Here is a 14378-nt window from a genome sequence, read left to right on the forward strand (position 1 = left end):
ATAAGTGTTGAAAACAAGGAGCAACAGCCTGAAAATAAACAAGGGAATATTTAAATTGGACACTACAAGAAACATTTCTAATAACAGACAGAAGAAAAATGTTCTAAGGGAAGTTATTGAAGCACTGTCAGATGTAGACTAGGTGTTATCTGGATTGTGGCACTTTATTATTTAAGCACAATGGGTGAAATCCTGGCCCAACTGAAGGAAATGACTAAGCTCTCGTTGGTGTCTGTGGAATCAGGATATCACCCAATGACTGTAGTAGCTGTTCCTACGGAAACCTGTTGTTGAGCGTGTGGATATTTTGATGTCAGATTGTTCTGTGAGTGATTCTGAGACACATGCATTAATTTTTATTTCTGCCATTGTAAGTCCATATAGCCATTCTGCTCTGTAGTGTAATGAAAGATGCCAGCTATCTCATCCCAAGCAAAAGATAATTAATTCTAATGTTGAGACTTCCAGCTAAGCTGTAAAAGACGTCAAGGCCTGAAGTATACTGTAAAATAATTCTCCTTCTGCTATTCAAATGATATAATTTGATCTGTTTGGTTTTCTTTGTAGTATTGGACACAATCCCTGCAGAGGACACCTACTCCTGTAAAACATTATTGCTCTGGCTTTTGTTTAAAACTGCAAAATAAAAAGAGTTTTTTAAAACAATGGACTAAACAAAGCACTGTTGATTTTGGCACAGGGTTAGTGCAGCACTAGTGCAGGAGGTTTCAGGAAGTAGATGAGTTAGGAAGACTTTTTTATACTTATGATTTAAAGGGGGGAAATTGTTTATGGACTTAAAATATAAGGCCAAATTCTATCCTTGGTTGTATACATGCAGCTTCTATTGACCTCAGTATGGGTTGTGTTTACATATAACCAAGGACAGAATTTAGTCCACAGTAACAAATCAAACACCCTTGTGCAGAAGGCAAACAGTAGGCTTATGTACCACTTATGTCCCACTTAAGCCCCTTTTGAGGCATTTTTAAGTGGGACACAAGTGTTGCATAGGCTTTGTGATGTCTGTTTCTGGAGGGGTGAATTTTATCCTCAGTACATTGTATAATCAATATGGTATGTCTCATAAATGACGCTATACACTGAACCTAGAAAAGTTTTAATAAATGATTAAACATGCCCTAATTTCCCTTTTATATTTTGTAATTAGTTTGTTGATATGAGAAACTGGCATGTGGAGACAGCTGACAATAACATTGATGTCCCCGTAACCTTCAATCCAGGCAGCAATAGTGTAGTTGCTGATGTTCAAGAGTTGCCTTCCTCTGTGCACAGTTTATACTGGGTGGCACCACAGTCCTACTTGGGAGATAAGGTAACTGACACCTAACTAATCTGTTGTGATAATATTTGTTATGTTTTTTCGAAGATCATTGGCAGAATGCACCCTATCTTTCTAAGAGGTGTTTGTTTTCTTCCCCATGGATTCCTAACCCTCCTCTGACCTTCCTGAAATCACAGCATTCGGCTTTTGATGACATCATTGAAAGTGCATTCAGTTATAATGCTGGATTAATCATCCTGGTGGATGTTGGGGAGATGTTTACATGAACTCTATGGTCGACTCTGTTCCTGGCCTGGCTAGTTTTTGGGAGCTGGTGTTCTTGAGGCAATTTCTGAACCACAGCCTCATATCTTGCCGCTGTCCCATGGTACCTTTTAAGATTCACTGAACATCTTTGGGGAGATTTTCAAAAACATAAAGGGCAGTTAAGTGTTCAACTGCTGTTGAAAACTTTCCCCTTTATTGTTGATATCTTGGGGCTTGGCTACACTGGAGAGTTGCAGCGCTGGTGGAGGCTTTACAGCGCTGCAACTTAGTAACTGTCCACACCTGCAAGGCACATCCAGCGCTGCAACTCCCTGGCTGCAGTGCTGGCTGTATACCTGGTCTGCTTGGGGTATAACGAGTGCAGCGCTGGTGATGCAGCACTGCTCGTCAAGTGTGGCCACACACCAGCTCTGTTATTGGCCTCCAGGGTATTAGGAGATATCCCAGAATGCTTTTAACTAAATTACTCTTTGTTTTGTTATGATGCCTCTCATTGTTTTGTTGTGAACTCGGGGCTCCGGGAGCTGCTTATCTAAAAAACAAACACAGCTCTTGTTTGCTGTGATCAATCTGTAACTGACTGTGAACAATCAATTGAGATAACCCACTACCTTGCTGTGAATGAGGCAGGCAGGGGGATGAGTGTTTGCTTGAGGAGAGAAACAGCAGGGGGAGGGGGAGAAAGGGAGTCCGTTGGAGCAGCTGCTTATCTGGTCTGCAGGCTATTTGCAGTTAAGAGTAAATGAGGGGTCAAGGAAATTTTCAGATTTTGCAAGGCAGGGAGCTGAAGTGTCGGCTCCAAAAATCCACTCTCTCTCTCTCCCCCACTCCCTGTCACACTCCACCCCACCCCCCTCTTTTGAAAAGCACGTTGCTGCCACTTGAACGCTGGGATAGCTGCCCATAATGCACCACTCCCAACAGCGCTGCAAATGCTGCAAATGTGGCCACACTGCAGCGCTGGTAGCTGTGAGTGTGGCCACACACCAGCGCTTTCCCTACACAGCTGTACGAACACAGCTGTAACTCCCAGCGCTGCACATCTGCAAGTGTAGCCAAGCCCTTACTGTCAGGGCTGATTTAAGAAAGGAATGCACAGTTCCAGGTGGTGTGAGTATTAAATTAATGTATTGTTGTTTGTCTGATATAATAACTTGGATTGTATGGCTGTGTGAAAATATTACCGTGTTTCCTACTTAATAACTGTGTGCTTATTAACTAATTGCAACAGGTCAAAGCATCATATGAGGAGAACACTATCTCTTCTTTTAACCATCAACTTCTTTGAGCTCTTTTCCGCTCTTTCTGCTTTCTTAAGGGAAGCAGCAGCTTGCTGTATATTAAACTTGTCATCATTCCACTGTGGGGATCGTGTTGACCAGTTTACACATTGCTGCTGATTGCTTGTGGCTTCATTGTCATATTATTCTGTCCAACTGCGGTCCCAGTTCTGTTTATAATGGTAGCTGGCTATACAGCACGTAGATTCAATACTCTGATTGTCAGATGCAATGGGCCCCATTTTTGAGGATTTTGAGGATTTAAGTAGTGCATATACCTCATGGTCAAAAAAGCAAACAGGATGTTAGGAATCACAGATAGAAAATAAGACTGAGAATATATTATTGCCCTTATATAAATCCATGGTACGCCCACATCTCGAATACTGTGTACAGATGTGGTCTCCTCACCTCAAAAAAGATATTCTAGTACTAGAAAAGGTTCAGAAAAGGGCAACTAAAATGATTAGGGGTTTGGAGAGGGTCCCATATGAGGAAAGATTAAAGAGGCTAGGACTCTTCAGCTTGGAAAAGAGAAGACTAAGGGGGGATATGATAGAGGTATATAAAATCATGAGTGATATTGAGAAAGTGGATAAGGAAAAGTTATTTACTTATTCCCATAATACAAGAACTAGGGGTCACCAAATGAAATTAATAGGCAGCAGGTTTAAAACAAATAAAAGGAAGTTCTTCTTCACGCAGCGCACAGTCAACTTGTGGAACTCCTTACCTGAGGCGGTTGTGAAGGCTAGGACTATAACAATGTTTAAAAGGGGACTGGATAAATTCATGGTGGCTAAGTCCATAAATGGCTATTAGCCAGGATGGGTAAGAATGGTGTCCCTAGCCTCTGTTCGTCAGAGGATGGAGATGGATGGCAGGAGAGAGATCACTTGATCATTGCCTGTTACGTTCACTCCCTCTGGGGCACCTGGCATTGGCCACTGTCAGTAGACAGATACTGGGCTAGATGGACCTTTGGTCTGACCCGGTACGGCCATTCTTATGTTCTTATGTTCTTATGCTGGCCCACTGCACACTGGTGAATATCACCACAGATAAGTACTGATTAGGGTACTCCTTATTAATTTTATGAGGTTCTCTTTATATTAATTACAACTTTAAAAAAAAAAGAAGGAAGAGAAGAAATATATACTATGCTAAATGTTAACATTGAACCGAACAAGTTAAGAGTCCATGCCTCTCTGAAGAGAATGTCATGGTTAATATTTTTTTTAATATAATGAAAGTGTATTTTTATTTTCACTTTCCCCAAAGTCTGAACTTCCTGGAGGTATCTCTTTTCCAAAAAGAAAATCTTTGGATAGAGACCAAGCATGGAAAACCCCAGCCAAAAAAGTGAATGTTTTGGAAAGTTATGAAGAGTCCTGTGGCACCTTATAGACTAACAGACGTATTGGAGCATGAGCTTTCGTGGGTGAATACCCACTTCGTCGGATGCATGCATGCTCCAATACGTCTGTTAGTCTATAAGGAGCCACAGGACTTTTTGCTGCTTTTACAGATCCAGACTAACACGGCTACCCCTCTGATACTTGGAAAGTTATGGGATTGTAAAACCAGAGTGTTACAATGCAAACTCTTTTGTCACCTTAACTATAGTGATCACAGCCAACCTACTAAAATACATATTTACACATAAAGGAAGGAAAACTACAGACCAAAAAGTAACTATTTTATTTATAGTGGATGTGTGTGTGGCATGCACAGTTTGATATTGTGATGTGCAGAATAAAATGCGTTTACTCACAAGAGACTAAAACTGATGAAGCAGTTCTGCTTTATCTTGCATGTCTTGTCAGAAACAAAAACAAACAACTGTATGATTAGACAATGTGGACTGCAATGGGAATTGGCTGATAAAATGTTGTTACTAGCACCTTTTGAAAAAAACCGATTGCAATTTAGCAATAGTGCTACTCTTGCCTTTCAGCCAAAAGAGTTTGTTTTACTAATTACTCACCTCCAGAGAAAAGGGTTTGACTTGTGTAGCAACTAAAATGGATTTATTAGTCAAAATGTAGCTCTAGTGAACTTCCATCAATTCTCACAAATTCCTTCCTGCTGAAGAGCAACCCAAAATAAATGGGGTGTTTGATTCCAAAAGTTTTGCACTGAACAGAGCTTTGTAGAAAAAGCAGTAAAACACCTGTTTTTACAATCTGGAGAAAATTCTTCTCTGAAATCTGTACAGTTGGTCTTGATTACAATAGTGTCCTCTTTTTGCATACATTAACATCAGTAGGAGCTCTGTCCGCATAAGTAGAGCTGAGCTAAGATTTCCTAGTGAGGTGTGATGTTTATGAGAGTAGGATGGGCTGGCCTAAGAAAACCACCACTAAACGTGCTCAAACTGGCCTCTCTTTGGCCATCTTTCCTCTCTGGGCATATGGTTGTCTGTTGCCTCTTCAGTTTCATTGTCGGCTTTACTGCTGCTGCTATTGATAAAACCCTCTGAAGATCCTGAGAAAGAAAATGTATCCAAGCCTGTCTCTCCCCACCCCCAAAAGCATTTTATGAGGGTGATATCATTGCGCCAGTGTTTGAGAGAGAAGGTGCAACTGACTTTCAGGAGAATAATGAAAGTGACTACACACAATGCCATAAAATGCATAGAATAAACAAACTCAAAAATAGAGAAAAAAAATCTCTAAAGTCTTTCGGTTAGTGTCATCTCAACGGTTACTTACAACGTTAGAACCAAAATCCGCAGATGGAAATACGATTTTCAAGTTGACAGTGACCCTTTAAACAAGAGTCATATAAACTGGCTATCAGAATAAGAGACACCAAAGTGGTAATGATGATTGTTCTATTCATTCCAGGTTTTGTTTTCAAGCAATGCATATTTAGAATAGAGGAACAAAGAGAAACTACGCTATTTACAATGCGTGGCGGGGTGGGAGGGAGAACAAATACAAAATGATTTTAGTATTTAGCAAAACTGCAGTAAACTCTTTATCATCTTGAACATTTTGTCTTAGCTTTCTTCATATGGTGGCTACCTAAGTTACCTAGTGAAATCTTTTGGCTTACCTAGTGAAGGCATGATTCTTCTAGATAAAAGACCTGATGTACAGCTAACAGTAAGTATTATATTGTTGCTTTTTGAAACCAGGGAAATACTTTGTTTCACATTTAATTTTTTTTCAGAAATCTTAACACAGTGCTATTTTTTCTGTTATCTAAAATGTACAATTGGAAAAGATTGCTCTTTAGTAAAACATTCTAAAAATGTATACTACCGTGATGCTGCATTTTTACAAGCATTTTTATTACCTTTTGTTCAAAGCCATTCTCGTATCTATCTGTTTTGCTAAGGTAACTTCTTATTACACATATCTGACTTGAGTGCACAAAAAGATAAAACGGAATTTTCCCCTTAAAATACACCCGTTAAAAAGATAAATCATAGCCTTGCACATTTGTTACCAAGAAGGGTCTTGATCTTGGAAAGACTTCTATGTGTGCTTTATTTTACATGTGGGATTAATCCCATTCATTTCACAGGGACTTTTTATCTGTGTAAAGTTAAGCATAAGCATTAGATTTTGCTGAATGGGGTAGAAATATACTTCAGGTCAACCAGATTTGAATTTAACTAGCTATGGGCCAAAGTTAGATCCTTAAATTTGTCATTTAAATCCCCTTGTCTGAACCTGGCACAAAACTAGGAGGGCATTTTCTTTTCTGGTTCAAATGCAGCTAAAATCTTACAAGAATATCTGTTCTCAAGAGATTTCCATGCTATCAAATACAAACTCAGAGTGTAGCTTAAACTTGATGGGAATCTGAATACAGCTTCTTCAGCTCATCTTTAATTTTAATCCAACCTTCTAATGTGCTGGCTGAGAAATATGTTGCATAGGGCATTGTAATAATATCTGATCTGACTCTCTCACTGCATCAGGATTGAAGGTCAGAAATTTTTCTGGGTCATATTTTGTTTTTACTTCCCTCCCCATCCTCACCCAAAAGTGCATCTTTTTGTTGTCAGAGTGAATACCATTAAAGTATGGTAACTTAAGTTTGTATCTGCTGAATGACAGAATTACTGTGCTTCAGCATCTTATACTGCATATCAATACCGTAACATTAAAAGTATTCAAATTTCATCATGAAAGCATTATTCTTACACAGGGTCAGCAAATGAAAATAGTTTATGTGGATCCTAACAACCCATTGCCTGACCGACAGTATTACGGCCGTTTGCAGCTAGTTGAGGTAAGAATATAAATGGAATAGTTTAAGATTTCATCGCATAGGTTAGAGTGCATCGGCATAGCCAAAACAGGCAGCTGCTGGAGATGTGGTTCTCCTGGAGTCACACTGGCTAATGTTTTGGGATAGTCCCAAGATACAATCCATTTGGCTAGAAGTAGGCAGGAGGATTGATATGGTAATGGGTACCTCCTTAAAAATTAGTTCTCGGAATGGTGTTTTGGGTGATATCCCATTTTGGAAACCCTCCAACTCATGGAAGGCTTGGTTCTCTAGAGCAGTGCTTGTAGCCAAGTGAATCATTTTGCTTAGATGGAAGAGCAGACTGTCTCCAGGGATAGAAGCTCAGTGTGGGTATTCAGGGCATACAGGACCCAACTTTACCCCTCTGTGGGCTCAGGGCTAACATCCATTCCCGGTGGACTCAGGTTTCTATGGGCCTGTGAGGCCTTTTCCTAATGAAAGAGCCCTCACACAGTGAATATCCTTAAATATATACAAGTATTTATTAACAATTAGCAACAAATCAACAGAATACACATGCCAAGCATCTTATGCTCACCACTCCCAATAAAACAGATAGACATCTCCTGGTGGCCAGTCAGGCTTATGTCGTCTGGGACTCCAGCGTCTACACAGTCTGATCATGCAGGGGTTAAAAAGTTCAGGCAGCTTTGATCTGGAGGTGTATCCCGGAATTAAGTTCCAAAGTGTTTCTTTTCTGACCCTCATTATATAGTTAAAATGAGGTTCTCTCTTATCTATGTCTTAACTAATTATTTTACTTAAAACATAGCTATGCAAAAAACACTAACCTTCATTTTCACAATACAGGGGTTCACATGCCTAAGACAGCCTACTCATTAGCTTTTGCATTTTTCGAAGTTAGTAATAACTTCTCAAGGTCTCCTTATCTTTATGCTTTGTTAGTGGGATACACTTGCAATAGCAAAACCTCATACTTTTTTATTATCAGGAAGAAACTACAGAAATTCAAGGTTAGTTTGTCCATTCTCTCCCATTTGCTTGACTTTGTGAATATATATCTATCTCCTGTTAATAGGGCTGCATCTGCAGCTAATGCTTTTCTATCTGTCTGCCTACACCAAGGCCGAATTCCCCTGACTCTATAGTTTTGTTTCCAAATTATGATGGCTGTGAGTTATGCTAAATTGATACACAAGATGGCGGTGAGTCATGTCAAGTCCAGGCCTCTCATTACACAGGTCCGCTTCCTACAGAGTCTCACTCTATTTCAACAACTCTCTGTGGCATCATTTCCTTCTACTGTTGGCTTTCAGGCACCAAAAACATCTCCTGTTCGTTGAATCACTGATTGACATTCCCCAACCACCAAAAATGCTTAATCAGCTCCTTTCTTCCTGGGGGAGACATCCCTATCAATGTTCTTTCTCTACTGCTCTCCAGCTGACTTCCAAACTTCCCTCACAGGTTTCTATAGTGAATTGGGGCGGATACATAGTCTCGGTTGCTTGGCTAGCAAATATACAAAGTATGTATATGGATTTCTTATGTCCCTTCTCAATGTTCCCCCATTCCTTTTCCCACCCTTCATTTCTTTACATACCTGCTACCCACTTTCCTCACATCTGTTTCACCCTCCCTTCCCTGAGTCTGCAGAAAGTGGTGCTAGGTGATTGTTTTCTGTTACCATCCTCCCTTTTTGTTGCAGTGTCTGTTTCCACCAAGCTAATTGAAGGTTAACTCACCCCCGAGCCATATTTATTTTATATCATTAATGTACAGGGAAACTTCAGACATGCGAGCAACAATAACCTGGTATCTAGAGAAGAACTGATGATGATCCTGTCTAGACTAGATGGCTTACACATCAGAGGTCTTTACTACACAGAGAGTCAGAGGTTAACCCTGGGTGAGGTTGGGCTGGAAGAAGCCACAAGTACAGGAAGTGGAAGCATTGCATATAATGTAGAGACATGCTCCTGTCCCCCTGACTATGTGGGTGACTCATGTCAGGTAGGAAATTTTCTTTGCCTCCTCATTGTGTCATTCTTGATATGTTGCTCACAACTGTATTGGTTTAGTTAAAGAAAAAAGACTAATCGTTAGCAGTACTGGTTAATTTTAAGCATTTTGTAGGTAAGTTTATGTACAGCTTTGATAGCTAAGGCCCAGATCCTCAGAGGTATTTAGGCACCTAACTCCCTTTAAGGATCTGGGCTTAAAATCCTTTAATTGCGTGAATTAGATACCTTCTGTGGAATTTGTGCTCCTTTTAGCTGCGACTATGCATGTATAAAGTGTGTGTGTTATATGAATAATATTTTCTGTCATGACTAAAGAAGATCAGTCTAATTAGCTTATCCAAGAGAAGGTTAAGTGTTGACTTGATCGTGGTCTATAAGTACGTACATGGGGGGGGAAGATTTCTAATAATAGAGGAGTCTTTAATTTAGCAGACAAAGGCATAATGAGATACAGTGGCTAGAAGCTGAAGGAAGACAGATTCACACTAGAAATTATTTGTATATTTTTAACAGCGAAAATAATTATCCACTGGAACTCACCTAAGATTCTCCATCACTTGAGATTTTTACATCAATACTGGATGTCTTTCCAAGAGATATGCTATAAAAGAGAGCTCAAACAATTTGTGGGCTTAATGCAGGAATTACCGGGTTAAATTCTAGTGCCTGTATTATGTAGGAGATCATACTAGATAACCATATTGATCCCTTTTGGCCTTGAAATCTGTGAACCTATCCAAGTGGACTATATTGTACAGTAGCAGCAGAGGCAAAGCTTTAAACTTCAAACCTTGACTGGAGACTCTAGAGAGCTGGGTCCCATTCTTGGTAATGGTAATATGCTGACTACTCAGACCCTTAGGAACAGAGTGAAATATGTAAGTGAGAAACAAAGAACAGATTGCACAGAATGTGTAGAGTTAGTTACTTGCTCGGGATCTGTCAAAAATGCTTAAGAGTTAAAGTAGCAGTTACTACACTAACCTGTAAACAATACGTCTTAAAATGAGAATGAAAGAGTAGTGAACGGAGCAGAACAGCCACTGAGAGACTGATTGAACTAGCTGCATTGATTATTGGTCTGGGTCTTTCATTTTTGGCTCCTGGCCACAGTAATAGGGCATTGTTTGCTGAATATCATTTTCAAAATATTTTCAGAAATTATTTTCATGCACTCAGTGCTTTGCACTACACATGAAATCCAGCTGATTAGCACACTGGGACTTGCATTTAATACAGACTGAAATTTTCCCATTCCCACCCCACCACCTGCAATGTGCTGTCTTTATACTATCCGTTTTTCCTCCCCTGCACTAAGGAAAATACATAGCCCAAAGGAAGCAGTCAAACCACGGACTTAATGTAGCTCATAAGCCCTTCACGTTTTTGCAGTATTACTCAATCTATGATTTACTGTTCTAATCGTCTAGCTCTGTCTGACTATGTTAGGTGGGGAGAAGGTGATGCCTGCCACACCTTACATTAGCTATACATTAACTTACAGGAGTTACAGCATGGTCGTTTAACCTCAGGAACTGTTGTTTGTGCTGTACAACCTGACTCATGTATAAAGTTTAAAGGTGGGGCCCATCGCAGCATACAGCCTCACTTATCTGAGTCAGAAGCCGAACAATAAGGCGGAGTATAAGAGAAGGTTTGAGTAGTGAAAGAATACTGTACGTGAACAATCAAGCTAAGAGCTAAGCAGAATGACGGCCGAAATACAGAGGCCAAAGAACATAGGAGGGCTAGTTGTCTTATTAATAGCTCTGGGGCATTGCTTGGGACAAGATGTACAACAGAGGGTAGCATTTCCTCACCTGCAGGGCAGAGGTCAGCAGCAACAAACTCATTTGGATTTTAAACCAAAAGAGGTAATCTTTCTTTCTTTCTTTCTTTCTTTCTTTCTTTCTCACTGAGTTATGGAGTTCTTGAAATTCAAACAATAAGAATGCGAATCTCCTAACCTTGAATTACATTACTACCGATAGTACACGGATGATCTTTCTTGTAGGTTGTTTACCACTGTCCACAAACAGCCAGAGCGTCTAACAGCTTCTGTTTGACTTTTGAGTGGTTAAGAGCTTTTTGTTCATAAGAGGTGAATATTGCAAAATGAAGCTACGGTGACAGTTGTCCTCAAATCAGAGTGCTTCAGTACTCCAGTGTGTATGTTAGTGTTGTTACAAATTTTAAATGTAAAGAGAGTAAAAATTGAAAGAGGAAATTCAGAATCCTCATACTAATGCCATAAGCATAGATTTGTTCAAATGCATGTGGATACACTAATAAAGTAGGTATATTCTTTTTTGCTTTGCCTGTAAGGTACTTGTGATAAATAATCCTTGTAAAGCTATATTTCTATTGGTTGAGCTATTTCAAATATTGAGGTGGGTAGTCTCCTCAGAAAGCAGGAATACTGATTGCCTGTTGGCTATAATGTATAAATCCAGGAAGAATAGGTCCCTGCATTTATTAAAATGTATCTGAAAAAAGTCAGAGTGGGGCAAATTATGGGTTCAGCCCTTGCTCCCAGTGAAGTCAATATTAAAACTCATATTGATTTAAATGGTGCAGGATCAGACCTTATGTACATTTAATTACATTAATCCCACATACCACTGAAAGCGAGGGTGGAATTTCTAACAGATCACATGTGAACGCTCATTGTTTAAACATCAACAACTTTCATTGCAGTATTCTGTTAAAATCCTTGTGCTGCTGCGGGGCTGAAGTTTTTCTCTGCCAAATGTGTGTTTAATAAATTCCTAATTCTCATTCAGAATCTTTCATAAATACTCATGCCTAAAGCAACTTAGACTACGGTGTATGGCCTGATTATGCTAACCCTTACTCCCGTGAGTGGGCCCGTGGAGCTCAGTGGCACGACTCATTTGAGCAAGAATTTGCAGGATTTGTAGTTCACATGCCACTTATTTTATTAAATATGTTTTGGGCCAGATTCTGCCCTTTAGGCACAGGCCTGATGGGGACTGTGCAGAGCTGCACTGCCTGAGGGGTAACTCCTGGAGGCATTTTGGAAAGCACAGTGTGCCCCAGGTATCACACTCCCCTACCACCTCTTAGAAGGATGTAGCCTGTGATCTCCTGTACAGTCAGCCAGTTCAGCTCCCAGTGAGGAGGGGTTGGGGAGAAGGACCACGCCATGCCATTTTTGGGGTGCCTAGTACTCCAGAAGGCCCCCACAGGGAGCAGTCAGAAGAACACAGGTACTGCAGTTAAGACTGGTCCATGCATAAAGAGGCTCATATAGTGGAGAAAGCTCTTTTCACCCTCCCTGCTTCTGTTCCCATGCCAGTAATGACCTGATCTCAACATATTAGTTAGCACCTAAATGGTATAGGCTAATACTGCTGACAGTTGTCTCTTGCTTCCTTTTCATTATCTTTCTCCAGTTCAGCTCCTCTGTTTCCCTACTTAAAATTGACTTTGATTGATCTGACATACAATATAAATTCTGCTCACGTGCTTTCAGTGACTGAACATTCTTTTCATGTGTCACTGGTCCCTAGGACAAGCCTGTACTTTAAAATCAAACTGCTGCATATTTTGGAACCTTGTCTCACTCTGCCTAAATGTGGCTTCATATAGCTCCAGGTGGAGTAATTTTGGAAATCATGATGAGTTAATATACACTGGAAGTGTTTCTAAAGAATACACTGTAGTTACCTGGGCACTAAGATTTTATGTAACCATTGTAATATGTGAAGCGCCTATAGGCAGCCCTTCCAGAACCTTCTGGTATAAATCTACATTAATATCTTCTGTGGCTGCTGTTTAAAGGCCAAATTCTAGACCCCTTTGCTAGCCGCAGGAAATGTCTTGCTCAGTGGTCTTCTGTGAGGGTCAGGATGATGGAATACCCCTGCCGGAGTAAGGAAGCACCGGTGCAGCTACTCAGCAAGGCCCGAATCCTGCAAATACTTATGCTCATGGTTAATTTGAGTACTGTGAGTAGTCCCATTTAAATCAATGGCATAAAGGTGAGAAGATGCGTAAGTGTTTGCAGGATCAGGGCCCAAGTGCTTTAACAGTTCATGGGCTCAAGTAATGGTATTTTCCTATACCCTCCACCCCCCGCCCCCGCCATGATTCTGTGGTTTGGCCAGCAGACCTCTGTAGAAAGAAACTCACTTGTCTATTACCACACCCAACCCCCAAAGCCTGTGTGATACAATCCGACTTTGAAAGCTGCATTATTTTTATAAAATTATTTGAAATGATTGGCCACAAGCTGATACGCAGCTGGAGTCCCTGTCATCTGCTCCGATGCTACTTTATAAGCTAAAATAATAATTATTAAGAAAGTAACAATTTGCTCCAAAAAAAAAAAAAGCCTATCAGGAAACATTTTCTACTATAGTTTTCTGGGTGTGGCCAACAGATTTTAAAATACTGACCTTTGGAGGCTATGGAATCCTTCTTTCCCCCACTTTTATTTAACATGTATATTTTCCTGTATACTTAATAGGAATGTAGCCCTGGATTTTACCGTGAGAATAAAGGATTATTTACAGGACGCTGTGTACCCTGCAATTGCAATGGAAATTCAAATAGATGCCAGGATGGTTCTGGAATATGTATTGTAAGTAAAACAATATTGTTGAAACTAATGTAGAAAAGCAGAATATCCACTTCTTTACTGAACTGTGGAATACATAACATTCCTTTTTTCATTATTGCCCCAAAATGATTCATGTGTAACTAGTTCAATTCTTTGACTGAATTATAATACCTGAATTTTTTACTGTGTATGCATTTAGGTCCCAGTCCTGCAAACATTTTCACATGCTTAACTTTGCACAGGTCAGTAGTTTCATTCAGTCTTCATTCCACATTTCTCCTGTGCCTCTTCCCACAACTCCAGTTGTCCCAGGCTACCCCAGTCCCCTCAGTTAAGCACATGGGTAAGTGTTTGCAGGATCAGGGCCTTGGTTATCTTATAGAGTCCGGTCCCTCAAACTTTTATTCTCATGGGTAGTCCGTAGCACTATGCACATAAGGGTTTGCAGGAGCCGACCCCATATTCAAATAAATAATTACATTATTGAAAAACGAAGACACTGTTTGCTTGCTCATTTTGCAAAACAAATCTTAGATTACAATTACACGGATAGTATGTACCGGAGAAGACAGGATTGGGCTAGCAGGAGAGAAGTTAAGACAAATTACAAATCTGCAACTGAACTGTAGGTACAGTGGGGTGAAGTCTGCTCCTAGATAAGCATTTTAAGTCTGGAATAACGCCAC

At 40.1% G+C, this 14378-nt stretch overlaps 2 protein-coding genes across 2 annotated transcripts in view; both read left to right on the plus strand.

Annotated features, from left to right (window-relative positions):
- The window catches only part of LAMA3 (laminin subunit alpha 3), a 114654-nt gene extending 110116 nt beyond the window's left edge, over positions 1-4538 (plus strand). Inside the window, exons 38-39 of the mRNA XM_039523014.1 lie at positions 1172-1336; positions 4480-4538. Coding sequence (XP_039378948.1) covers positions 1172-1336; positions 4480-4482 — 168 coding nt within the window. The 3' untranslated portion in view covers positions 4483-4538. The remainder of the gene's footprint in view (positions 1-1171; positions 1337-4479) is intronic.
- A 6206-nt stretch (positions 4539-10744) lies between these two features.
- Positions 10745-14378, plus strand: part of LOC120397875 (laminin subunit alpha-3-like) — a 56058-nt gene continuing 52424 nt past the window's right edge. The window contains exons 1-2 of the mRNA XM_039524489.1: positions 10745-10981; positions 13600-13713. Coding sequence (XP_039380423.1) covers positions 10817-10981; positions 13600-13713 — 279 coding nt within the window. The 5' untranslated portion in view covers positions 10745-10816. The remainder of the gene's footprint in view (positions 10982-13599; positions 13714-14378) is intronic.

Source organism: Mauremys reevesii, linkage group 2 (assembly GCF_016161935.1).
Source record: "Mauremys reevesii isolate NIE-2019 linkage group 2, ASM1616193v1, whole genome shotgun sequence".
In the NCBI taxonomy this organism is placed as follows: domain Eukaryota; kingdom Metazoa; phylum Chordata; order Testudines; family Geoemydidae; genus Mauremys; species Mauremys reevesii.